This window comes from Erpetoichthys calabaricus, chromosome 7, assembly GCF_900747795.2.
Source record: "Erpetoichthys calabaricus chromosome 7, fErpCal1.3, whole genome shotgun sequence".
NCBI lineage: Eukaryota > Metazoa > Chordata > Cladistia > Polypteriformes > Polypteridae > Erpetoichthys > Erpetoichthys calabaricus.
In genome coordinates this window covers 70,238,589-70,264,772 of record NC_041400.2, presented here as the reverse complement: position 1 = coordinate 70,264,772, position 26,184 = coordinate 70,238,589, and the positions used below count along the sequence as shown (strand labels likewise).

The 26,184-nt window shown below is 37.2% G+C and overlaps 1 protein-coding gene across 2 annotated transcripts in view; it reads left to right on the top strand.

Annotated features, from left to right (window-relative positions):
• oclnb (occludin b) overlaps positions 1-26,184 on the top strand; it is a 169,369-nt gene that overhangs the window by 101,414 nt on the left and 41,771 nt on the right. The window contains exons 1-4 of one of the 2 annotated variants that reach the window (XM_028792861.2): positions 5,589-5,677; positions 13,263-13,362; positions 19,809-20,493; positions 23,033-23,194. In XM_028792861.2, coding sequence (XP_028648694.1) covers positions 13,298-13,362; positions 19,809-20,493; positions 23,033-23,194 — 912 coding nt within the window. In that variant the 5' untranslated portion in view covers positions 5,589-5,677; positions 13,263-13,297. Of the gene's footprint in view, positions 1-5,588; positions 5,678-13,262; positions 13,363-19,808; positions 20,494-23,032; positions 23,195-26,184 lie in introns of those variants that run through there. The other variant, XM_051930122.1, reaches the window with a different exon arrangement.

Genomic DNA, 26,184 nt, shown 5'->3' with positions numbered 1-26,184 from the left:
AGCTGACCCTCTAATGTACTCATTTCTAATCCTGTCCATCCTCGTCACACCCAATGCAAATCTTACCATCTTTAACTCTGCCACCTCCAGCTCTGTCTCCTGCTTTCTGGTCAGTGCCACCGTCTCCATCCCATATAACATAGCTGGTCTCACTACCGTCCTGTAGACCTTCCCTTTCAGTCTTGCTGACATCCGTCTGTCACAAATCACTCTTGACACTCTTCTCCACCCATTCCACCCTGCCTGCACTCTCTTTTTCACCTCTCTTCCACAATCCCCATTACTCTGTACTGTTGATCCCAAGTATTTAAACTCATCCACCTTCACCAACTCTACTCCTTGCATCCTCACCATTCCACTGATCTCCCTCTCATTTACACACATGTATTCTGTCTTGTTCCTACTGACCTTCATTCCTCTTCTCTCTAGAGCATATCTCCACCTCTCCAGGGTCTCCTCAACCTGCTCTCTACTATCGCTACAGATCACAATGTCATCAGCAAACATCATAGTCCACGGGGACTCCTCTCTAATCTCGTCTGTCAACCTGTCCATCACCATTACAAATATGAAAGGGCTCAGAGCCGACCCTGATGTAATCCCACTTCCACCTTGAATGCATCTGTCACTCCTACCGCAGACATCATTACAATCACACTTCCCTCGTACATATCCTGTACAACTCTTATATACTTCTCTGCCACTCCCGACTTCCTCATACAATACCAGAACTCCTCTCAAGGCACCCTGTCATATGCTTTCTCCAGGTCCACAAAGACACAATGCAACTCCTTCTGGCCTTCTCTATACTTCTCCATCAACACCCTCAGAGCAAACATCACATCGGTGGTGCCCTTTCTTGGCATGAAACCATACTGCTGCTCACTAATCATCACCTCACTTCTTAACCTAGCTTCCACTACTCTTTCCCATAACTTCATGCTGTGGCTCATCAATTTTATCCCACTGTAGTTACTAGAGTCCTACACATCCCCCTTATTCTTTCCACCATATCTAAAATGAGTATATTAATAATGCACTTGCATGTTTTCAATAAGATTGGTGATTGGTGCATTCATCACAATATTTATTTTATTACATGCAAGCTAGAGACAGAAAATAAATCTTGTTACATTATGTAATCTTTCCTTAGTATTTAATGTGGAAATTCTACTTTCAAGTTGCAGCACAGATCCAGATAGAATTTCAAAACTATTGCTCTGTGTTCAAAACAACAAACATCTAAGTAGTGTAAGTAGTGTAGAAATTTAGATTATCTGGTAATAAAACTCTCTTAGTTTTATTACCAAATAATTAATGGAGGTGAACCCCAGATGAAGTACATTCTTCCTCAGTCTGGTCAAATTCAACTCAAAATTGTATATCCTGCACATTTCTCTCAAATTACGCTGTTAAAAATGGATCCATGACAAGAAAACACTTTCACATGTTTAGGGAATGTCCATTGCTTAAGTCTTCTTGGAAAAAAAGTATTCACTTATTTATGACATTATTGGAATCCCAATAAACTGTAATCTTTTAATAGCTGTACGAGTAGTAAAACCACATGCAAAGCTACTGTACTACATAATGAACATTGTATAGCGAGAACCTGAATTAGTGTTATGATAAGGAGTATTGGAATAAAATATAATACTATATGTTTTACTGATCAGTAATTAGTGTCTTGCAATGAACCTTTAATGTCAATAAATTAAGAAGATACTTAAAAGTAAAATAATAAACCTGGAAATGGTGAAGCCTGAAGTTTCACTTATGTCTGATAATGCACTGATAAAAAATAAAAATAGAAAACATTGTTGCTGTGGTGTGGTGCAGAGCACTTACTGTTATATGATTATGATTAGACTCTGACACCCTTTAATCCAGGAACTCTAATAAAAACGTTTTGGAATGTTATTTTAAAAGACCATCAAAAACTGATTAAAGTGTGCAAAAAAGATATAAAAGACTGTGCTAATTTATTAATTCAAACATTTTCACATATTTGCCCCAAATAAACCAGACCAAATGAAAATGATGTTTTTTTAATTGAAAGTAAATAAAAGGAGAATGAGTACACAAGCCTGGATGTGTTTTCCTTGGTGACATATCCTGCCTACTTATTCGCCAAAATGCTGTTTCTGTTGGCTGTGTTCACCGCCACAGCTCTTTATACACACTTTTCTGTGAATGACATGACTAGTAATGCTCATGTAGTTTATTTTGGGCATCACTCAGAAGTTCTGACGCTGTTAGAGCTACTGCTTTGTAATTGTTAATGCTTACACTTTAGTGCTTTAATTAATCACTTTGAAGATGCAGTGATTTAAAACAATCACTACAAGGACTGCTTTAATGATTCCTGTAAATCCTTAAAAACTGGGAGGTTTTTCTTGTTTGAAAATAGACTACTGAGGTAGAACCCGATGCTGTTGTGTTTTGTACGTGGTGCACTCCCTCTGAAAAATAAATGTATTGCCAACTGCTAGCCCACAAACACTCGTATTTTAGATCAAGCAGTGAAGCTCTTAACATTCAAATAACAGAGAAAATGGGAACTTAGCTAGATATTTTGAGCTACTTTATCTGTGTGCAAAAAAAGAGCTATAAATTTGAATTTGAATATCACCGTGAGAACACAACAAGAACATAGGACCAATGTTGTGTACACAAATTAAACCAGTTAGTGATGTATTTGCCTTTAACTGCCTTGTTCCTGTGTCTTCCTAAAGCCAGGAGGTTCTTGGGTGTATGCATTCAGTAAAGCTCTTCTGGTTGACCTAAGGCTTCATCTTGATTTCTAGGTTGTCTCTAATGTTTGCCATCCAAACATTCTATTGGACAAATGGGAGATGCAATTTGTAGTGCACTTTGAAGTGATGGGTCCCAGTTGGGCAATACAAAGAAAAGAATACTGCTTGAATTAGCCAAACTGTTACATAAATTTGACTTTTCACCTCATTCAATAATGTAAAATCCAAAAAAAACAGATGAGCTAGAAATGGTATTTGTGTGATTGAATTGCATATGAAGTGATGAAATACACTTACGTTTCATTTTATTTTCACAAATAACTGACACCCATCTTTTTAGTACTTTTTGATTATGGACCAAGTAGCAAATACGCAGAGACCTCATGTGCTCCCAAAACACCAACCAGAACAGCATGTGGATGCAACTACAGTAAGTGGGAATGTCAGGTGTCACACACATATGGTAACTTCAACAATTTTCATGTTTTTAATGTTTCGATATTCTAGTATTTTATGTGTGCAAGTGCAAGCTAAATCGATGTTTAACTATACAAATATAAGATCAGGGATAAGAAAGCATTCTAGGCAAAGCATGAAGCAACCTATCACAGGAAACCCTTATGCACACAACCACAATAAATACAGAATTTAACTTGAGTACCAAGAGGTAATCCGCATGGAGAAAACATTAACATTCTGCACAGAAAGTGACCATGATAGACAACAAGCAAATCAAATGTTGCCACTGTGCTGACCAGACAAGTGTATTCATGTGACTGGTAAATACAAATTGCACTGTATTACAGATATTCTTCAAATGTATTTGAAATATGTTTTTTTTTATATTTTACAATACATTTCTTTCTATTGAAAAATACTTTTATGTAATATGCCTCTGTGTCTTGCTTCTGATATGTGTTTATAAATTGTAATCTATATATATTGCAGATAACAGCAACCATCCATACTCTTAATTAATACATGAATGTAAGAAATTAACTATGAAAATTGAACTAATATATTGTAAACCTGCCCTGAAAAGTCCCAGCAGAGTTCATAAAAAATTGTATTTCATTAGACTTAGACTGCCCGTGTCATATTACCTACCATGTACTGTTTGTCCCTCTACACACCCACACTCCTTCTACACTTAGAGCTTGTGTTGCAATTTAAATGACTTTATTATAAGGGGAGACGGGTGTAGTAAAATGACAATCAAGCTATCTTTTTAAATATAGTTCTCTTTATCTTACACTTCTTCAAAAAATGTTTTATTTTGAAAAAAAAGAGAATTCTTTACATAATAAAGACTTTTCATATTTGTAACAGTAGATTAAAATGCACACCATCCTGGGGATACAAAATATTTATTGGATTATAAAAAACTTATAACTCTAGTTTATTTTTCTTATTTTTGGTCTGTCTTTACTCACTCTCTCCATATTTGCATTGTTCTCCGCGCTGAATCTTCCCCACTTTACTTTTAGGTAAAATATTCCATTATTTCTTGACTGTTCTGCATGTATATAATATTTTATCCATGATTAGTGTTTATAAAATTCTGCAAGTTTTATTATTATTACTAATATTGATAAGTGTTTATAGGTATTGAATTCCACAAGCTTTTTTGTTATTGCTAATATTGAAGAACGTTTAGTTATCAAAACAGACGCAAATACGTGATTCAATGTTTGTGTGAAAGCAAAGGGAATGCCTAAAACGGAGACTTGCTCCTCATACAATACTTTGTCCAAACTTAATTATGGTAGGTCAATGACGTGAGGGAACGCAGGAGAAGAGGTTAGATGTGACTGAAGTGAGAATGTTGAGATAAATTTGTTGAGTTGGAAAAAAGGACAGAATAAAAAATGAAACAGAAGTACAACAAAAGTGGGATATGTCTGAGAACGTACGGGAAAGTATGTAGAATTGGTATGGATAGGATGAGGAAAGGCAATGAATATGTGGGCAAAAGAATGATGGAAATAGAAGAACAGGAAAAGAGAAAGCAAGTGAGGTCAAAGCGGAGGTGGATGAATAAAACTAAAATAAGATCTGAAGGAAAAGGGTTTTACTGAGTAGGAGGTGCAGGACTGAGGTGTATGGAGAAGACTGGTCCGGGTATTTCGAAAAAGAAGACGAAGAACAAAAAAGTTAATCGGGGTAGACGTGGGGTGGTAAGCCTCAGTAATCAAATGAAGGCATCATCTGCATAGACAAAGGCTTATTTTTACGCAAATATTTTTAAAATGGATTACCTGAAGCAGCAGTGATGACATTAACTCTTCAAAGTATTATATTGCTCTTTGCAAAAGTACTGTATTTGTTCAATACAGAATTGTCTTTAATAAAACTCGTTTCCTAAAACAATGAGGCCCTTCATAATGCATAAAAATTATAACTGAAAAACGTTATGATAAATCAACTATATAATAGCAATTGCTTCAGCAAGAAAAAAGTAGAAATGATCATTGATGAATACCATTACAGATGATGATATTTTCACCTTCCGTATGCATATCTGATCAGTGTGAAAATAGGGGTGTTTTGTTCTGTACAATGCAGACATAAAATTAATGAGAAAATAAAATGTCAGCAGTTTTCCTAACGTGTATACCCAAAACGAGCAGGTTGCATTGGTTGGCCAGTCTTGACCCACTGAATTTTTTGTCATAGATTATATCTCGCCTGCTGCTGGCTGGATGAACTAACACATGAAATGAGACACCAACAAAGACCTAAAGCCGCAATACCAGTTAGAGCAGTTTCAATAGAAGGGGCGGGTTTAAAATTGAATGATATAGCTTACATCCAATCAGTGCGAGACTTTGCTACCTGCCCAGGTGTTTTCAAGGGTTGGGTTGTTGATCACCGCTTACAGACAGGTTTCGAGATATCTTGTTTCGGTCATCATTTGCGAGGTATGTAAGATAAGTTTAACGAATAACAACTTTGAACAAAACGAGGCTTGTTGCAGATTAGTTTAATATCGCGTACATTTTCAGAGCTTTGGGCAGCTTTGTATCATTATATTTTACAGTTCCTTTGTATTTATCGCACGTTTGGTGAAATTATCGCTGCGTTTGTGTGTGAGGCTTCAAACAAAACAGAGGGAGTTTTCGAATGAAATGTGTATGGTTAGATAATTACTGTAAATTGTGAATCTGTGCCTTATCTTTTGATAATCCGTTGGCAATTTGTAATAAATCGGTCTTCATATGATGGTACATAAAAATCTACGGACTGAGAAAACGAGTCCTGTAGGTCACCTGTAATTTTACAGACCTGCATTTCGATCTACAAATGAGATACACGTAACATTCTGAAGCGGGGTGTGGTGGTGCTCTTCAACAAGTAAATTGCTACTCGCACTCCCTTTCGTTTCTTTCTGAAATGTTATTGATGGACTCGTAAGAATATGTCTCTTCTACGGAATTTCATCCCAGACGAGTGCCTTAAATTAGTTGGACGCCCTGTAAGAATTGAGGTTTTCATGTTCGTCTACAACAACAGCAATCTTCTTTCTGTTTGAGCAAGCGTTAAAATACTTCATGTATTATAGGTTGGGAGATACTAATGAGAGGTTTTAGCTAGAAACGTGCACATGCTGCAACATCGTTACCAGAAAGGCGTATTTAATATCATAGGGGAAAATTTAAAAGCTGTGCCTACATGTTTTCCAAAAGGGGGAATATTTGAATAACCTCAATCTCTTTTTTAATTTTCTTTTCAGAAAATAAGTGTGTGTGTGTATATATGTATATATAATGTAGCATGTGTGTATATATATGTGTATAAAATATATTTTGTTAAATACATTGTAAAATAACTTCAAGTTAGTTAACATGAATTGATCTTAACTGTGCATGTCCATTAATATAATGGCAACTGGACAACCGTGGAGAGCAAAACGTAGTCTAGTGAGATGTAATCCTGTAGAAAAATAAAATTCTCTTGGTTAGTTATAATCCAAAGACTTAGTGTTGGACAAGGTCACAGTTCAAAAGACCTATACCAGCTGCCTGCCTTCCTCCTAGATGTTTTATGATGATATATAATATTGTACTGGGCAGTCTAATATCCTGAATAAAATTCTGGAGTCCAAGGCTGACGAGGATTTCGGGTGTTTTTTTCCCCATGGGTGGATAGAAAGCTGGGCATGATAATGTTATCACCCAGTGCCACAACAAGGTATCATGAAGAAAAATGAAACCGATCAGGCTTAACAACTTATTGATATACTTTTATATTAATGACTGGTCCTTCCCTGTAAACGCCATTTATTATAAATAAGTTTATCATATTATTCCAGACTACTTTTATTTATTGCTTTAAGAGGGTAAAAAGAACTTTAATTCAATTAGTCTTAATGCTCAATAGCCAACATAAGTGGCCAATGGATTTATTTTCTGAAACCAGTTTGTCCATTTAATGGCATTGGGTTTTAGCATCTACCCTGGTATCAATAACTAAAAATTGGGAGTTGGATTGTGAACGTATGTGTCGCTGGACCCAATGACACACTCATCCTAATGTGTTCAAACATTAGTTTGCCAATTCATCTTTCAGAAACACGGTCTTCGGATTAATGTCCTTTGGATGAGATGTAAAACTGTGGTCCTGGCTCTCCATTGTCATAAAAGATCCCCGGGCATTCATTGTACAAAGTAGGGTATATCCTGATGTCCTGGCTAAACTGCCCAACCTGGCCTAATTGTTCTGACCCCCTAATGATCCCCTTTCTCTAATTGGATATCTCCTTCACCATGCACCACCTAATGCTTGGTACAGTTTTCATTATGGTAAAAATTTTCTGGATCATGTTGTTATACATAGCTATATATGTACAGTGGAACCTCGGGTCACGATCGTAATTCATTCCAAAACTCTGGTCGTAACCCGATTTGGTCGTGAACTGAAGTAATCTCCCCCATAGGATTGTATGTAAATATAATTAATCCGTTCCAGACTGTACGAACTGTATGTAAATATATTTTTTTTTTAAAGATTTTTAAGCACAAATATAGTTAATTATACCATAGAATGCACAGCATAATAGTAAACTAAATGTAAAAACATTGAATAACACTGAGAAAACCTTGAACAGAGAAAAGTAACATTGCAAGAATTCACGCTATAGCCTTACGAACCGTTTGCTGTAAACACTTTTTTAATGAGCTTTAAGCACAGGGAAAAACATGAACATTTGAAAAATCCGTAATTTTAATAAACAACCAAGAAAAGTAAGATTGCAACAATGCATGCTATGAACCGATCGCTGTAAACAGAAATGGAGGTTAAAATCCAATAGAAAAAAAAAGTCTTCATTAAATACAACAAGGTTAAAACAATGCTCGAATCACTCTTTAAAAACAAGCCCGGTGCATTCTTTAACTGCCTTCTCGGCCTTAGGTGTCTCTGTCTCTGTCTCTCTCTCTCTCTCTCTCTCTCTGTCTCTCTGTCTCTGTGTGTGCAGCGAGCGACTGAACACGTGCGGAAATGATCAGCGCATACGAACCGGAAGGGAAACTGGCTTCTTCGTCACCCAAGTGTGTGGTCCTGAACAGATGCAAAAGTTTGGCAAACTTTTTAGTCATAACCCGATTTGTACGTGGTCTGAGATGTTCGTGACCCGAGGTTCCACTGTACTGACAGTTTAGGATACTGATTTTTCTCTTGGCTATGCTGTAGGTATAATTAGATAGCAGTAGTTGAACCCCTTCTTACTTGTGGTGTGTTTTTTTTTTTTTTAATCTTGTTGCTTTTGATGCATCCACCATCTAATCATTCATGTATGTAATATAACTTGCTTTGTAAATCAACTTGCGTAAAGGTATCTGCTAAATTAATAAACCTGCTTATTCAAATCTTTAGAATTATTTGTACCTAGCTATGCCAGGACTTCACAATCTTGATATATCTTTTATAATATGAAAGAATTTATGCAAACCCACTTAATATTATTTAGTGCAGCTGGGTTGGAGCATATCCAGACACACTTTTATGTTCTGATGAATAAAGCTTAACAGTGTTACTCTATAGACACTTCTTCCTCTACTGACTTTTAGTATTGTTTGTGTTTTTTAATTTTATCTAATAATGGCTGAAAGTTGCTCTTTGCAAAGCCTTTGAAATGTTAAAACCCAAGCTTGTTGGTTTGTATCCATTTTACTGATTTTTCAGCTGCTTCTGTTCCCTTAAGTACTATTTGCAAAAGTTAAATGTTTGTGTTGAAGTTCACCAGTCTGATTCAAGAAGATCTCATTTATAGATTTTTTTTTTGTTTGTTTTTTGTTTTTTCCTTTTGTCAATGCAACTGTTTTCTTATAAACTGCCTCCAAGAACTATTACCCAACTTTGGTACAAGATCACATTTTTTTCCCTTTGGTCCCAGAACATGTAGTATATTTCCTTAACATTAATAACTTACAACTGAAACAGCAGAAGGTTTATCAGCTCATTCTTTTAGTGTTACTGGGATGCTTGTGTACAAGGATCTGAAAATAGTCATATGAAAAAGTTTGGGAATCCCTCTTGATTCTTTGGATTTTTGTTTATCATTGGCTGAGTTTTGAAAGTAGAATTAGACAGGTGCATAAATTTTGGGCACCCCAACAGACATATTACATCAATACTTAGTTGAGCCTCCTTTTGCAAATATAACAGTCTCTAGACGCCTCCAGAATCCAGACACTCATCAAAGGCTATAGGATGGAGGTATTTTTTTATCATTCTTCCATACAAAATCTCTCCAGTTAAATTTGATGGCTGCCAAGCATGGACAGCCTGCTTCAAATCATCCCATAGATTTTCGATGATATTTAAATCAGGGGACTGTGACGGCCATTCCAGAACATTGTGTTTCTCCCTCTGCTTGAATACCTTTGTAGATTTTGAACTGTGTTTTGGGTCATTGTCTTGATGGAATATCCAACCCCTGTGTAACTTCAACTTTGTGACTGATGCTTGAACATTATCCTGAAGAATTTGTTAATATTGGATTGAATTCATCCGACCCTCGACTTTAACAAGGGCCCCAGTCTCTGAACTAGCCACACAGCCCCACAGCATGATGGAACCACCACCAAATCTGACAATAGGTAGCAGGGGCCTCATGCATAACGGCGTGCATAGAATTCAAACTATAACATGGCATACGGACAAAAGCGGATATGTGCTTACACAAAAAAATTCCAGATCCATAAATCTGTGCAGACGCCAACTTCCATATTCTTCCGCTACATAAATCCCAGTCAGCGTGAAAAATAATGCACGCGCCTGCTGTCCTGCCCCAACTCCTCCCAGAATTACGCCTCTTTGAATATGCAAATCAATATAAATAGCCCTTAAGCTCAGCCTTCCGTGAAAAGACCATGGTAAATGCACGGGGGAAAATAGAAGACTTTCAGCGAATACCAAGTGGAGGCAAGGAAAAACGTACTATTTGTTGGTTTAAACAGTGAAATAAACAACAAAACAAAGTTGCTCGAGTGACATAGCATGTCGGAGAACCTCAAAAGCTCAAGTTCACAAAGGCCCATTTTGCCCGAAATAAAAAAAGTTGTCACATATCAAAGTCGCCGTGAAAAGGCGAGTTGTAGCCCACCATCTGGGTGTCATGAAAGCTTATTTGGGTACAGAGAAAAAAATATAGGCACACGGGGGGGGGGGGGGGGGGGTTAGCATAAAATGTCACCTTTAATCTCGAAATTTCCACTTTAAGTTTATTTTGTCATTAAAGTAGAACATCATAAACTTCATCTTAAAATCATTTAATTTACTAGTTTCTCAAATCCCATCATAACTAAAGTAGCACGTTAAATGCTTTGTTTTGTATTTGATCTTCTATGTGTGTGAATCACTATGTGCTTCTGGGCTTTCTCTTCCTCTGACAGGACACAGAATCCATTACATTCGTAATATTACAGCTCTCTGAATAATTAAAATACTGATATGTATACGTGATACCATTTTCATGATGATAGGAGTTAAAGCATGTTCTTAAACATGGTGGCGCAGTGATTGTTCGTGTCTCACGCAAGATGCTTGCTGCGCCGTGTGCGACCTTCGATGAAATACTTTATTGCAGCAGTACTGTCTCTTTCAAACGTACTAACTCCCAATTCCTGTCCTTCCTTTTCTTTCTCCAAATACCCAATTGCCACAAAATCAGCTCTGTAATAGACATTAAACTATCTGTAAGCTTAGAACACAGATTCTTCAAAACTTTTAAGAAACGTTGAAATATTTTCGTACTACATGTTTAATTATTCTATCCATCTATCCTTCCAGTGTTTCGTCAGCACCAGCAAGAATACAGCGTAAGGCAGTAACAGTCCCTGAACCAGTTAGTGCTGAGACCGTGTCCTCACATTTTAATTTATTAACAATAAAAACTTTAACTTCATTTAAATAGTCTAATATGTTTAATAAACATATTTTGCTGCATTTCATCTTAAAAATATCGTCATATGTAAATACGTGCTTTATAAAGTGGCTCAGGTTGTGCAATATTATAACTGCATCACAAGTTTACAGTGAGGTAATTGTACTTATAGGTACAAACAGTTCTACAAGGAGCACTTGATGGACTGATTTTGAGTGAATTTATAGTTCTTGGGATGAAACTGTTTCTGAACTGCGAGGTCCGTACAGTTCAAATAGGCAGCATGGCTGATGCAGCGTGTGCTTGATGCTGTAGATGTCCGATTCCCCACTTGGATACAGTGATATAAATACTCCGAGTGGTGCAGTAAGAATAATGTGGAAAAAGATGATCCGCTCTGGCAACCCCTAACTGGAGCAGCTGAAAGAAGGTGCAGTGAGAGTAACAATGCTAAAGCAGCTATGGTATTAGGAATACTTTGGCTATTCCCTGGAACATTATATTGTTACAGGTTAATTACAGTCAGATGCATTAAACTAATAAACAATATGCAGTTAGTTTCAGTGTATATGATAAAGCCGCGTCAGGGATGTGGATCTTAAAAAGAATGGGTAACCACACAGGAACAGTAGCACTGCTTTGACACTGTTTGCCACCAGTCTGCAAAACTGAGCGGAGAACTTATGTACGCCAGGGTTGGAGCTACCGTGGAAATGTGCGTGGCTTTATGCCAAGTTTAGGTTTTATACATCGCGATTTGAACATGGAAACGTTCGTACGTAACATTTTTGTGCATACGCACCGTTTATACATGAGGCTCCAGGTGTTTTTCTTGGAATGCGGTTTTCTTCTTCCACCATGCAAAGTGCTTTTTGTTATGACCAAATAACTTGATTTTTGTCTCGTCAGTCCAAAGCACTTTGTTCCAAAATGAATCTGGCTTGTCTAAATGAGCATTTGCATACAACAAGCAACTCTGTTCGTGGCGTGAGTGCAGAAAGGGCGTTCTTTGTCATCACCCTGCCATACAGATGTTCTACAATTCAGCGCAATTTGAATAAAGAACAATGTACAGATACACCATCTGCAGCAAGATGTTCTTGCAGGTCTTTGGAGGTGATCTGTGGGTTGTCTGTAACCATTCTCACAATCCTGCACATATGCCGCTCCTGTATTTTTCTTCGCCTGCCAGACCTGGGTTTAACAGCAACTCTGCCTGTGGCCTTCCATTTCCCGATTACATTCCTTACAGTTGAAACTGACAGTTTAAACCTCTGAGATAGCTTTTTGTAGCCTTCCCCTAAATCATGAGACTGAACAATCTTTGTTTTTAGATCTTTTGAGAGTTGCTTTGAGGATCTCGTGCTGTCACTCTGCAGAGGTGAGTCAAAGGGAAGCACAACTTGCAATTGACCACCTTAAATACCTTTTCTCATGATTGGACACACCGGTCTATGAAGTTCAAGGCTTAATGAGCTAATGCAAACAATTTGTTTTTGCAAGTAATCAGTATTGAGCAGTTACATGCATTCAAATCAGCAAAATTACAAGGGGACCCAAATTTTTGCACAGCCAGTTTTTCACATTGGATTTAATTTCATACAATTAAATACTTCTTCACTAAAAATCTTTGTTCGGAAAACACCCCAGTACTCAGATGTTCCTAGGAAATTAATCTTTTTTTTTTTCTTGAAAGTAGAGTCAATTATGCAGGCTGAGAGGGGTTCCCAAACTTTTTCATATGACTAAGTATCCTAATGTAGAGGAATGCCCAAATTTAATGTTTTAGTTGCATGAAATGTGCTTTCACTGTGTAAAGCATAAACTGAAAGTGCTTTATTAAATCTTTTGGAACAAGTAAAGGTCACTTTGATGTGAATCTCAAAAATAAACCAAAAGTTACACACAGGATTTTTCTGAAAAGTTTTATTTCAAAAATAAAATTTCATAGTTCTAGTCTTTTTTATATTGTCATCTGAAACAATCGGCTTGTTTACATGTGAAGTTACTTTTCTTATTGCTATATATTGTTTCCTCTGGTTAAAATATTAAATTGGAAATTATTAGTGTTGTCCTTTTGATGTGATCACATATTAATAAAGATGCATTTATTTGTTTAGAAAACAGAGACCTCCAAGGGTCTAAAGTGCTGCTGATGGAGGAGAAAATGTCCGGAAGGCCATATGGTAGTCCACCACCATATGAGCCAGGAAGTGAATAGTAAGTATTTAAATTTTTCCTCATGTTGGATATTCAAAATATTAAAAGTAAGAGTTTCACTTGATTTCCAGTTTTACTGAACTAGTAGAGACTTGCTGTACTTCCTGTTTTTTATTTAAAGTGACTTAGTCCTAACTCTTGTTTGGAAAGCATACTTTCAGATATCAAATGAGAAAAGTAACTGCATTTTCTTCTGAATGTAAACCGAAGAAAGTCTACAAAAATACGTAAATTCTGTACTGGCTAACAGCTTGCACTGGGTACTCCTATTTTGTTCTTTGCACCTACTTGTTTTTAATTTACATTTGTTTGTATTATTCAGAAATGTAAATTTTTTTAAGGAATTGCCTATACAGAATTATTTTCGAGTCACATTTTAGTACTAAAGTACAGGATAGAATTGTGTTTTTAGCTATTCCCTTTCTAGGTCATTTTTTATATCATTAGCTAAAATAACTGATTAAGAGTTTGCTGACTGATGGTGCGTTCCAGGTGGTTTATTTTCTGTTTGCCTTAGGTGCATAATTATGCTTGATGTGTGTTGCATGTGGTTTAATTTCCCTCCGTTCCTTGATGTAGGTAGAGCATGCAAAGAATCTGCATCATCATTACATTTGTAAAAACTGGGCAGTTTTCCATAAGTGCGTAGTTATTTTCTTAAGGTTCTGTAAAGTAATGATTGTCTATTTTATAAAATTAAATTCTTTCAGGCTAATATTGGTTGAGGGCATTTGGTGGTGGCATAGTTTTGACTAAATAAACATAACTCTGTACTAGTCAAGAAAATGACACTAGACCCAAATGTTCTTTCTGGGATCCTTGATGTTTGGTATTGATTCACTCTTGCTTATCCTTTTGAGCTGGGTGGAATTTGTATCTCTGTTTTGCATTTGCTATTAGATGTTCAGTTTTCTGAACATTAATCTCATGTCTGATGTTTTTCTATCTTAAATAAGGTGAACAGCTGTCCATTTTTTGAGTTCTGTTATAGAAAAATTATGGGAAGAAAGACTGGCTTTCAGTAATAAAGGCATTGCTAACTGTCTAAACAGCATTAAAATGCTGATAAAGTGATAATGCTGTGCAGGTCATTTATTTTCATTTTAATGAGTACTCAGCAGTGAGTTGCATGCACTCATGTAAATAATGAAATCTATAAAGTACACTGATTTATAATGCCGTTTGAGTTGAGATTAACTTTGACACATTTACTTTGTTACCCACTTCAATAGTTCATTATGATGTTAATGCTTACATTAATAAAATTTACCAATCCACTGTAATCTTAGATTGATCTGTGGTTCAAAAAATAAGTTTGAATTTGCTTAAAGTATAGCCTGCTGCCCATGAGATTAAAGATATTAGATTTCAGGCAACAGCCACTTCTGTGTTACATGGATGTAATTTATTCTTTTAAGACCCAACTTTCTTTATTCGATGAGTGTGACCCACATAATGTTGAGTTTGTCTGTGGAGCCCTGACTTTCACCACAGCACTTTGAATTGTACTTTTGTGTCCAATTTAGATATAGCTGCTAAAGTATAGGGTATTGTACATGGGTGATGCTGAAGGCTGTCATGAGAATGATAAATAAATTCATGCATTGCCAGGAGATTTGTGTTTTACTGTACTCTACTATGGTAGTGAAGCTGTAACAAAGACTGCATTTTGAATTTACTGATCCGTTTACTTTCTGGGAGTTCATCACCAGACGTGAGGATGAGAATACAAGTACGAAATGATGTTCTTGGCAAGATATATTATAGAAAGAGAGAGAGAGATGTATATTGTTGGTAGTTCATTAATTGACCACCACTAATGCAGGGAATTACCTATAACTGAATTCACTCTTTAAAGTCACATCACCCGTATCTATGAATGCTAACGGAACATCAGTCCAGCTAACTTGATCCCATTTGCAGTCGTGTGTCCATCAAAAGAAAAATGTTTCAATAAAATATGAGAAGGGGGGTAAAATGAGTTTTGGAAGCATTTGTCTCTTCTGGTCCACAACATTTTTGATGATGCTCAAAGGGGAGGTGGGTGGTTTGGGAATATCATTTCTTTAGAAATAACAACAACAACAACATTTATTTATATAGCACATTTTCACACAAAAAAGTAGCTCAAAGTGCTTTACATAATGAAGAAAAATAAAAGACAAAGTAAGAAATTAAAATAAGACATTAGTTAGCATAGAATAAGAGTAAGGTCCAATGGCCAGGGAGGACAGGAAAAAAAACAAAAAAAACTCGAGTGCTGGAGTAAAAATAAAATCTGCAGGGGTTCCAGGCCACGAGACCGCCCAGTCCCCTCTGGGCATTCTACCTAACAAAAAATGAAATAGTCCTCTTTGTATTTAAGGTTCTCACAGAAGGACTTGATGATAATGGTCATGCAGACTTCTGGCTTTTAATCCATCAATGTTGGAACATCACAGCACTTTGAGTAGATGGTGGTGGCACAGGCCACCACCACAAAGAAACTGGAAAAAGAAACGCAAGAGAGAGTAGGCGTTAGTATGGATTTTAGAGCCACCATGAATAGTTATTATAATGAATTGGATATACAGAGTATCAGGATTAAATTAAAGTGAAGCTATGAGAAGGCCATGTTAAAGTAATGTGTGTTTAGCAGTTTTTTAAAATGCTCCACTGTATTAGTCTGGTGAATTCCTACTGGCAGGCTATTCCAGATTTTAGGTGCAGAACAGCAGAAGGCCGCCTCACCACTTCTTTTAAGTTTTGCTCTTGGAATTCTAAGGAGACACTTATTTGAGGATCTAAGGTTACGATTTGGGATATAAGATGTCAGACATTCCAATATATAAGATGGGGCGAGATTATTTAAGGCTTTATAAACCATAAGCAGAATTTTAAAGTCAATCCTGAATGACACAGGTAACCAGTGTAGTGACATCAAAACTGGAGAAATGTGTTCGGATTTTCTTTTCCTAGTTAGGATTCTAGCAGCTGCATTCTGCACTAGTTGCAAATGATTTGTCTTTTTTGGGTAGTCCTGAGAGGAGTGCGTTACAGTAATCTAGTCGACTGAAAACAAACGCGTGAACTAATTTCTCAGCATCTTTCAATGATGTCTGGCAGGTCAGAATGAGAGCACAAACAAGGTGTAGAATTAAATAACACATTTCATTAACACTAAGGTCTTGCTTCAAATTTAAACTGGATGCAGAAAAAATGGTTCTTGAGTTAGTCTGAGACCATTGAGTTTGGTAGTGAAGGTTTGGCTCACTTTAAATCTCATTACGGTTTGGTGACTAAGGTGGGTGAGAATGGGGAAACTGTGACTTTAATCTTAAAAAGCAATTTAATGATGATGATGTAGCTGCCACAAAGCTGCATTCCCTTAAGATTTGACACCCTGATATAAACTGTCCAATATGTAAATGGAATATATTCATTATTTCTTTTCCTTTATTTTTGGTACCAGCATGCTTTATTTAAATTTGGCTGTTTTCAACAGAAAAGTTAAAATTATCAGTTAACTTTCATTACCTTATACATTATCCCTATAAACATTTATTAAAAATCAAACAGATCATTTGCTCAGTTTTATTTTTCACTCACACACTTTCTTCCACTTTATCAATGCGTGTTAGTGGGCTATGGAAAGTAGAAGTCTGTAATGGCAACCTTGAGAAGCAGACATAAACCCTGGAAGAACATCCACTCCATCATATTTATGCTTGCCTGTATTTGATAAACTGACACTTGTATCCAAAGTGACTTTCAAAAAGAAGTTGTCGAGTATACATCACTCTGGGTAACTGTTTGTTTGGGAAACTAGTGTTCTGAGGTAATGATACAAAACTGATATCTGCGCAGAACACAGAACAAAATGTGAGTTAAACTTCCTAAATTACAAAACCCAATATCAGTTAGACAGAAATTCACAAAACGTGAGTTTTCAAATGATTCTTAAACACATTGAGGGAGTCCAAATTTCAAATTGAGGCAGGCAGTAGTCTGATCTGGGATTGATAACACGCAGAAGTGGCATCACCATATGCTTTTCAACAGTATACCTAAGTGGTCAAGAAGGAGCAAAGGACCTCTTCAGTCAGTCGGTCAGTCTCTCTCTCGTTTGTGATGATCCATGAACTACTCTGTAGGCAAGCATCAAGGATTTCACCTTAATATGTGCAGCTACAGAGAGCCAAAGTTTGATGAAAATAACTGTCCATACAATGAAGTCAAACTTGTACAATGATATAAATAACCATACATACAATCAATTTGAACTTAACCAAACAGAATTCACCATACTGGGGTCTTCAAATGCTTCTTAAAATCCATTGAGGGAGTCAGAACTTCAAACTGAGTCAGACAGCTCTTTCTAACAGCCAGGTCACTCTAAATTTAAAACCCATTAAAATTTCTTTACAACAATTTACTACCCCTTTTATATACTAATTTTATTCCCTTTGTTTCAGTAAAGTGTTGCTATGGATTCAAAGTGACTCTTTTGTTGTTCTCTGCATTTGATGTTACCAGGCTCTTCAGAAAGACTTTTTCTTTCGTGTTTGCAGATTCTACAGATTGTCACATAGTAAACTGATGGTCGTTGATAATTGGCTTTACTTTTGTTAGAACAAAAGTAGTTAAAAATTTAAATGTGTGATCTTTTTAATTACAAATGCTTTTGTTAACAGATGTGTTGAACCTTCCTGTTTTTGTTAAATCCTTGTGCTAAGCCAGGTTTAGTTTCTCTTCAGTGTTCATGTTTGCTATTTTTTCTTTGACAAATTGTGCCGTTTTAAATTTCTAAGTCAATTGCTAGTGTTCACAGATTTGAATGATTTATTTTTATATTTAGCTGTCCCTTTTTACCCAAAGTAATTAACAAATTTTAAAATAATACAGATTGGTCCTTTAATTTATACTATTACTACACATGCCAATTAAGTGCATTAAGTAACAGATTGAACTTGCAGACTTGTTTGAATCAAGAAAACATTCGTAAAAGAAATTCACTTCATTTTTGTGCTTACTATGTCCATGGGTGCACAACTTCAAGTATTTCCATTAAATGAGGTTTGTGCTAGTTTCCTCTCAAAGCATGGTTTGCCTCTTAGTTTAAAAGCAGCAAGGCATATAAGATTTTCTTGACAAGCAGACCTCATAATTGGCAATATTCTTCTGGCTTGATTTTGAGATCTACTTCATAAAATTCTTTAATTAGTATTGAGCTACTGTTAAAATGGAGAAAAGCACTACACCACACTGCCTGCTTGTCTAAGGCTTTGGATGTCAAACCCTGAGGATGTGGGTTCAAATCCCGCTACTGAAACTGTGTGATCATGAGCAAGTCACTAGACCTCCTGCGCTCCAATTGGAAAACCAAAAGAAATGCAACCAGTTGTGTCAAATGATCAAGTTTGCTTGAATAAAGGGGATCCGCCAAATAATAAAATATAAATATAAATGTAAACATGTAAATGTAAATGGTCTATGCATGCTTTTGACAATTTCTTAAAGAACTGTTAATACATTTTTATTTGTTGATCCTTTTTATTTTTTATAAAGGGCAGCATAGTGGTGCAGTGGTAGCGTTGCTACGTGGCATTAAGGAAACCAGGTTTCATGACTTGTGTATTTCCTGTGTGGAAGCTGCATGTTCTCCCTGTGTCCGTTTCAGGTTTCCTCCCACTGTCCGACATGCAGGTTAGGTGAATTGGCAAAGCTAAATTGGCCCTACTGTGTGTGTGTGTGTGTGTATTAATGTGATCAGTGGTAGACTGATTCTCCAATACAAGTCTGGTTTTGTATTGGATCAACCCTGAGCTGGATTTAAGAAGGCAGAGGAAATGAATAACTTGTTTTTTTTTTTTTTGTTTTTTTTGACCCCAAACAAGTACTTGTACTATAACTAGCCGTGTAAGTCCATGCTGTATAAAGCCTGGGGACCTAGAAACTATTGCTCTCCTAGGAGAATTTGATTTGCAGACGTGCTCACATTGCTTCTGCATTAGCAGGAGGAGGAAAAGTAAAAGGAATACCGGTTTGCCGATGTTACCAGCTAAGCGACATTGTCTTTCTTCTGAGGTTTCGTTTCTGCTAACATGCTGGCCTCGCTTATGTTATTAGTGGCTAAGCGAGTTGTTTCCTCGGAGGCAGAGCCCTTACCCTGATTCCACCTCTCACTTCCGGGCCGGACAGACACACACAGTTTCATGTGTAGACATTTTTATATAAGATGTGTAACAGTCTTATTTAGAAAACATTTCAAAACATTTCTCTTTTTGCATTAGTTGTTTTGAAACACAAATCTCTCCATGTTGCCTTATAATACACAGTAACAAATAATGCAAACCATTGTTTATCAGTTTTTTTTTTTTTTGGAAAAGTTATTCCCTTTTCTCTGTTTTGTCATATTATTTAAATATCTATGCTTATTTAATCAATTTTATCTCATTCTTTTGCAGCAATAATTCAAATTATCCTCCAAGCAGAGATGTTTATGGAGTGCCAGTTGGTTCTCAGCCAGCCTATTCCTACTACCCAGAAGAGGAGGTGCAAGATTTCCATAAGTGGACTTCTCCCCCTGGCATCATAAAGATACTCTGTGTCATCATTGTTGTCATGTGTGTTGGCATTTTTGCCTGTGTGGCTTCCACATTGGCATGGGATATTGATATGGCTTATGGACTCACTGGAACAGGAGTCGGCTACTCAAGTTTTGGTTCTGGTTCCATGAGTAATAACTATGGGAGCTATGGAAGCTATGGTGGCTATGGAGGCTATGGATTTGGACAGGGCATTGGGGGAAATTACACTGATCCCAGGGCTGCTAAAGGATTCATTATTGCAATGGCTGCCATATGTTTTATTGCTTTCATGGCAATTTTTGTTATTATGGTCTCAAGGTCTTCAATGGCAAGATCCAGGAAATTTTATTTGATTGTAATCATTATTGCCTCTATATTGGCTGTTTTGATATTCATTGCAACCATCGTCTACCTACTGGCTGTCAATCCTGTAGCCCAATCTGCTGGGTCAGCTTTTTACAATTATATCGTTGGACTGTGCTCACAATTCAATACACCTGTGATGTCTGGAGTTTTCCTCAACCAGTATCTGTACCACTACTGTGTTGTGGAACCTCAAGAGGTTAGTTGGAAGTATCTTATATTGCTTAACATTGCAAAAGTTTTAAGTTGATGTTACAATATGTAAGCAAAAAATTGGTGCTACCAAATCACTGAGCAGTATGGGGAATTTGAGGTGAAGGAATTACAGGAAATAAAATGCAGCAATATTTGTACAGTGCATCCGGAAAGTATTCACAGCGCATCACTTTTTCCACATTTTGTTATGTTACAGCCTTATTCCAAAATGGATTAAATTCATTTTTTTCCTCTGAATTCTACACACCCCATAATGACAATGTGAAAAAAGTTTACTTGAGATTTTTGCAAATTTATTAAAAATAAAAAAAAATTGAGAAAGCACATGTACGTAAGTATTCACAGCCTTTGCCATGAAGCTCAAAATTGAACTCTGTAGCATCCTGTTTCCCCCGATCATCCTTGAGATGTTTCTGCAGCTTAATTGGAGTCCACCTGTGGTAAATTCAGTTGATTGGACATGATTTGGAAAGGCACACACCTGTCTATATAAGGTTCCACAGTTGACAGTTCATGTCAGAGCACAAACCAAGCATGACGTCAAAAGAATTGTAGACCTCCGAGACAGGATTGTCTCGAGGCACAAATCTGGGGAAGGTTACAGAAAAATTTCTGCTGCTTTGAAGGTCCCAGTGAGCACAGTGGCCTCCATCATCCGTAAGTGGAAGAAGTTCAAAACCACCAGCTGGCCGGCCGTCTAAACTGAGCGATCGGGGGAGAAGGGCCTTAGTCAGGGAGGTGACCAAGAACCCAATGGTCACTCTGTCAGAGATCCAGAGGTCCTCTTTGGAGAGAGGAGAACCTTCCAGAAGGACAACCATCTCTGCAGCAATCCACCAATCAGGCCTGTATGGTAAAGTGGCCAGACGGAAGCCACTCCATAGTAAAAGGCACATGGCGGCCTGCCTGGAGTTTGCCAAAAGGCACCTGAAAGAATCTCAGACCATGAGAAAGAAAATTCTCTGGTCTGATGAGACAAAGATTAAACTCTTTGGTGTGAATGCCAGGCGTCACGTTTGGAGGAAACCAGGCACCGCTCATCACCAGGCCAATACCATCCCTATAGTGAAGCATGGTGGTGGCAGCATCATTCTGTGGGGATGTTTTTCAGTGGCAGGGACTGGGAGACTAGTCAGGATAAAGGGAAAGAGGACTGCAGCAATGTACAGAGACATCCTGGATGAAAACCTGCTCCGGAGCGCTCTTGACCTCAGACTGGGGCGACGGTTCATCTTTCAGCAGGACAACGACCCTAAGCACACAGCCAAGATATCAAAGGAGTGGCTTCAGGACAACTCTGTGAATGTCCTTGAGTGGCCCAGCCAGAGCCCAGACTTGAATCCGATTGAACATCTCTGGAGAGATCTTAATATGGCTGTGCACCGACGCTTCCCATCCAACCTGATGGAGCTTAAGAGGTGCTGCAAAGAGGAATGGGCGAAACTGGCCAAGGATAGGTGTGCGAAGCTTGTGGCATCATATTCAAAAAGACTTGAGGCTGTAATTGCTGCCAAAGGTGCATCGACAAAGTATTGAGCAAAGGCTGTGAATACTTGTGATTTCTCAGTTTTTTTTTTTATTTTTAATAAATTTGCAAAAACCTCAAGTAAACTATTTTCACGTCATTATGGGGTGTTGTGTGTAGAAGTCGTCTGAGGGAAAAAAAAATGAATTTAATCCATTTTGGAATAAGGCTGTAACATAACAAAATGTAGAAAAAGTGATGCGCTGTGAATACTTTCCGGATGCACTGTAACTTTAAATGTACAACAATGACTGGAGAGCTGTTTTGGTGGTGTTTGTAGGTTTTCTAATGCTGTTAAATTCATTTTTATTTATTGAGCACATTAAGTATGGTCTTAAATTAACAAGAATCTGTCGAGACTGAACAGTGTGTAGTGGAGCTAAATCCACTTTGGCAGGTTTGAAGAAACTGGTGCGATGGTGAAGCCCTCTGACTGCCTCCATGACATTAAGGCGCTCCAAGTTACTGCCACATTACATCATCTACCATTTAAGAGCCTAGGTATTATTTTAGCAGTAATAAGGCATGGTAGTTTTATTTTTGTAAAAGTATTATCTTGAGTCAATCACTGCATTTGCAGAACTTTTAGTTTAAATCTTGAAAGTACCTAATGGAATATTTATTAAAATCTTTTTCTACCTTTTACAATAACTTATTTTCATCTTTCTCTTTTTAAATTTGTACATCATTCTTTAAGTATGTTAGATTAACCTGTACCTTTATTGAAACTGCAAGTCAAATATGAGCACATCCCTAGCAAACTGCTTTCAATCCACAAAACATCTTAGATGTTGAGGTTTTACTGCACTTTGAATATAGAATTTTATGCAGAAAATTTAAGTCTGCAACCCAAAGATAAACCTGGCCAATTTAAATTTTTTTGGGGTCAATTGGTGTCAACTGAACAAAGAATACAAAGCATTACACCATGAACAGGGTTATGAAGAAATGCATTTGTGTGTACTTTAATGAAAACCTCTTCTTGTTGTCCTCTCAGGCAATTGCCATTGTGTTTGGTTTCCTTTGCATCATTGCTATGGCCCTGATCATTTTTTTTGCTGTGAAAACCAGACGCAAGATAAACAAGTACGGAAAAATGAACATCGTGTGGGAAAAACAACCTGTTCCCTTTGAAGGTGCACCAGATGTAGAGGAATGGGTATGTGTTCCATTTTTGTTCTAGAAATTTTTATATCCTTAAGTTTTTGGTTTGTCCAGTGAAGTGTGTTCTTGCAAATGGCCAGTAGCATTGTCAGGTTTATATTACTTTTTATGTACACTTTTTTGGAATTGTAGATAGACCATTTTCTACCTAACAGATTTATCTCCCATACATACAGTAGACCCCCATGAAGTTGCGGTTCAGAGTTTGCAGCCTGTGTCATTCACGGAGTTTTCCTTAGAACTAGAACTAGATCTAATAATTGTTAGCGGAAACCGCAGATATCCTCTGCAATATTTATGGCTTTTTTCGTGGCAATACTGTACTGTAGGGAGAACAGGAAGCAACTGTAGAGGAAAATGCAGCTTGGGATGGTGAAAGTAGCCAATAGAATTTGAAACTGCAACTCCCAGCAGTCCCTGCAGTGGCTCCAATTGGTCTTCTGCTGAGGGTGTTGGGGTCAAAGGATGCCAGCGTGGCTTTTAAATAGGGGGCCGGTGACCAAAAGCAAAAAAAAAAAAAAAAAAGTTTTTGTAATTTGTGTTTTAAGTTTCTGTCAGTCTTCCTTCTGTTGGGTTACCTGTACTTATTCATTTTGTCCTGGATCGTTTAGTGATTGGTGTCTGAATTGTCTGCCTGTGTACATGAGGACATTTTCCATGTCCTTCACATGTTTCAATTGTGTTTTTCATATCAGGTTTGCTTGTTTTTGTTCACAAACACGTAATTCGACGCATTCTTCATGTTTTTTAAGAAACAATATGTGCTCTTTACTGAAGAAACAAACTTTAAAAAAATAAAAACATGAGTGAATCTTGATATTGGACATTATTTGTTTTTTACTGAAAATGTAGTAATTCATATTTTGTTTACAACCATATCTTGCTTTTCTTTACATCCAATTTTGGGAATACTCCGTATCGGGTTTTGCTATCCCTTTTTAAATAGGTACACAATTTTTTTTTTTTCTTTTCCTGACTGATTGATTGATTGTGAGCTACAACTGTGCTAGTGCAAATTCAATGGACAGCATTCATTCAAGTAATGGCTCCCTCCCCCATCTGATGCATTTTTTTTCTTTAAATAGTCAATTATTCTAATGGATGCTATATTGTACAATGAAATTTTAGGAGATAAGCATACACCTGCGTCATCAAATTCAAGATCATGTGGAAATGGATCACACAGCATTGGGTGCTAGATGGGACCCAGATGTGAAACAGGTGCTGGTCTTTTGCAGGACCTATTCATGCACATGACGATACTTGTACATAGCCAATCTGGAATCACCAGGGGCCTCATGTATAAATGGTGCATACACACAAAAATGTTATGTAAGCCCGCTTCCACGCTCAAATCGCAATGTATAAAACCTAAACTTGGCATAAAGCCACGCACATTTTCACGCTAGCTCAAACCCTGGCATATGCAAGTACTCCACTCGGTTTTGCAAACTGGTGGCACCTAGCGTCAAAGCAGTGCTACTGTTCCAGTGTGGTTTCCCTTTCTTTTTTAGATCCACATCCCTGACATGGCTTTATCATATACACTGAAACTATTCTAAATACCATAGCTGCTTTAGCGTTGTTACGGTCACTGCACCTTCTCCTTTCAGTTGCTCCTGTTAGGGGTTGCCACAGCGGATCATCTTTTTCCATATTACTCTCACTGCACCACTCCTGGTATTTATATCACTGTATCTGAGTGGGGAATCGCAGCTCTACAGCAGCTGATTGGAAAGAGATTATCGGTATACAGCATCAAGCGCATGCTATCTATTGAACTGCTCTCATACGGCAAACGCTTCAGAGCCTTTTCTTGCGGTTCAGAAACCGTTTCATCCCAAGAACTATAAACGCACACAATCAGTCCATCAAGTGCTCCTTTTAGAATGCTTTGTACTTAAGTACAATTACCTCACTGTAAACTTGTGATAGTAATAATATTGCACAACCTGAGCCACTTTATAAAGCGCGTATTTACATATGATGACAAGTTGGAAAATGGATGGATGGATGGGTGACAATATAATTTTTAAGATGAAATGCAGCAAAATGTTTATTATATTATACACATAAAACTTTAACTTAATTTTAAATGATCTATATTGTTAATAATTAAACATGTGCGGACACGGTGCTGCAGCGCTAGTGAGGAGCTGGCGCTCCGTTCACGGATTGTTCCTGCCTCATGCTGTATGTTTGCTGGGGCTGGCGTGACACTGAAAGGATAGATGGACAGAATAATTAAACATGTACTATGAAGATATTTCAGTGTTCCTTAAAAGTTTTGAAGAATCTGCGTTCTAAGCTTACAGATGGTTTAACGTCTATTACAGAGCTGATGGTGTGGTGATTGTGTATTTGGAGAAAGAAAAGGAAGGACAGGAATTGAGGGTTAGTACGTTTGAAAGAGACAGTACTGCTGCAATAAGTTATTTCATCAAAGGTCACGCACGGTGCAGCAAGCATCTTGCGTGAGGCAGGAGCAATCACTGTGCCACCATGTTCCCATGTAAAATAACCACATGCTTTAACTCATTATCATGAAAATATCAAGTATGCATCTCAGTATTTTTATTCAGAGAGCTGTAATAGTGATTCACACACATAGAAGATCAAATACAAAACAAAGCATTTAACGTGCTACTTTAGTTACGATGGGATTTGAGAAACTAGTAAATTAAATGATTTTAAGATGAAGTTTATGATGTCCTACTTTAATGACAAACTACGTGATTAAAGTAGAAATTTTGAGATTAAAGTTGACATTTCTTGCTTTTTTTTCCCCACACTGTGTGCCTATTTTTTTTTCTCTCTCTCTGTACCCTAATAAGCTTTCTTATGACACTCCGACGGTGGGCTATGACTCAACTTTTCACAGCGACTTTGATATCTGCCAACTTGCACCATGTTAGTGTGAATTCTATGCACACCATTATACATGAGGCCCCAGGTCATCTGAAGTGTGTCTTTGTAAAAATGGGA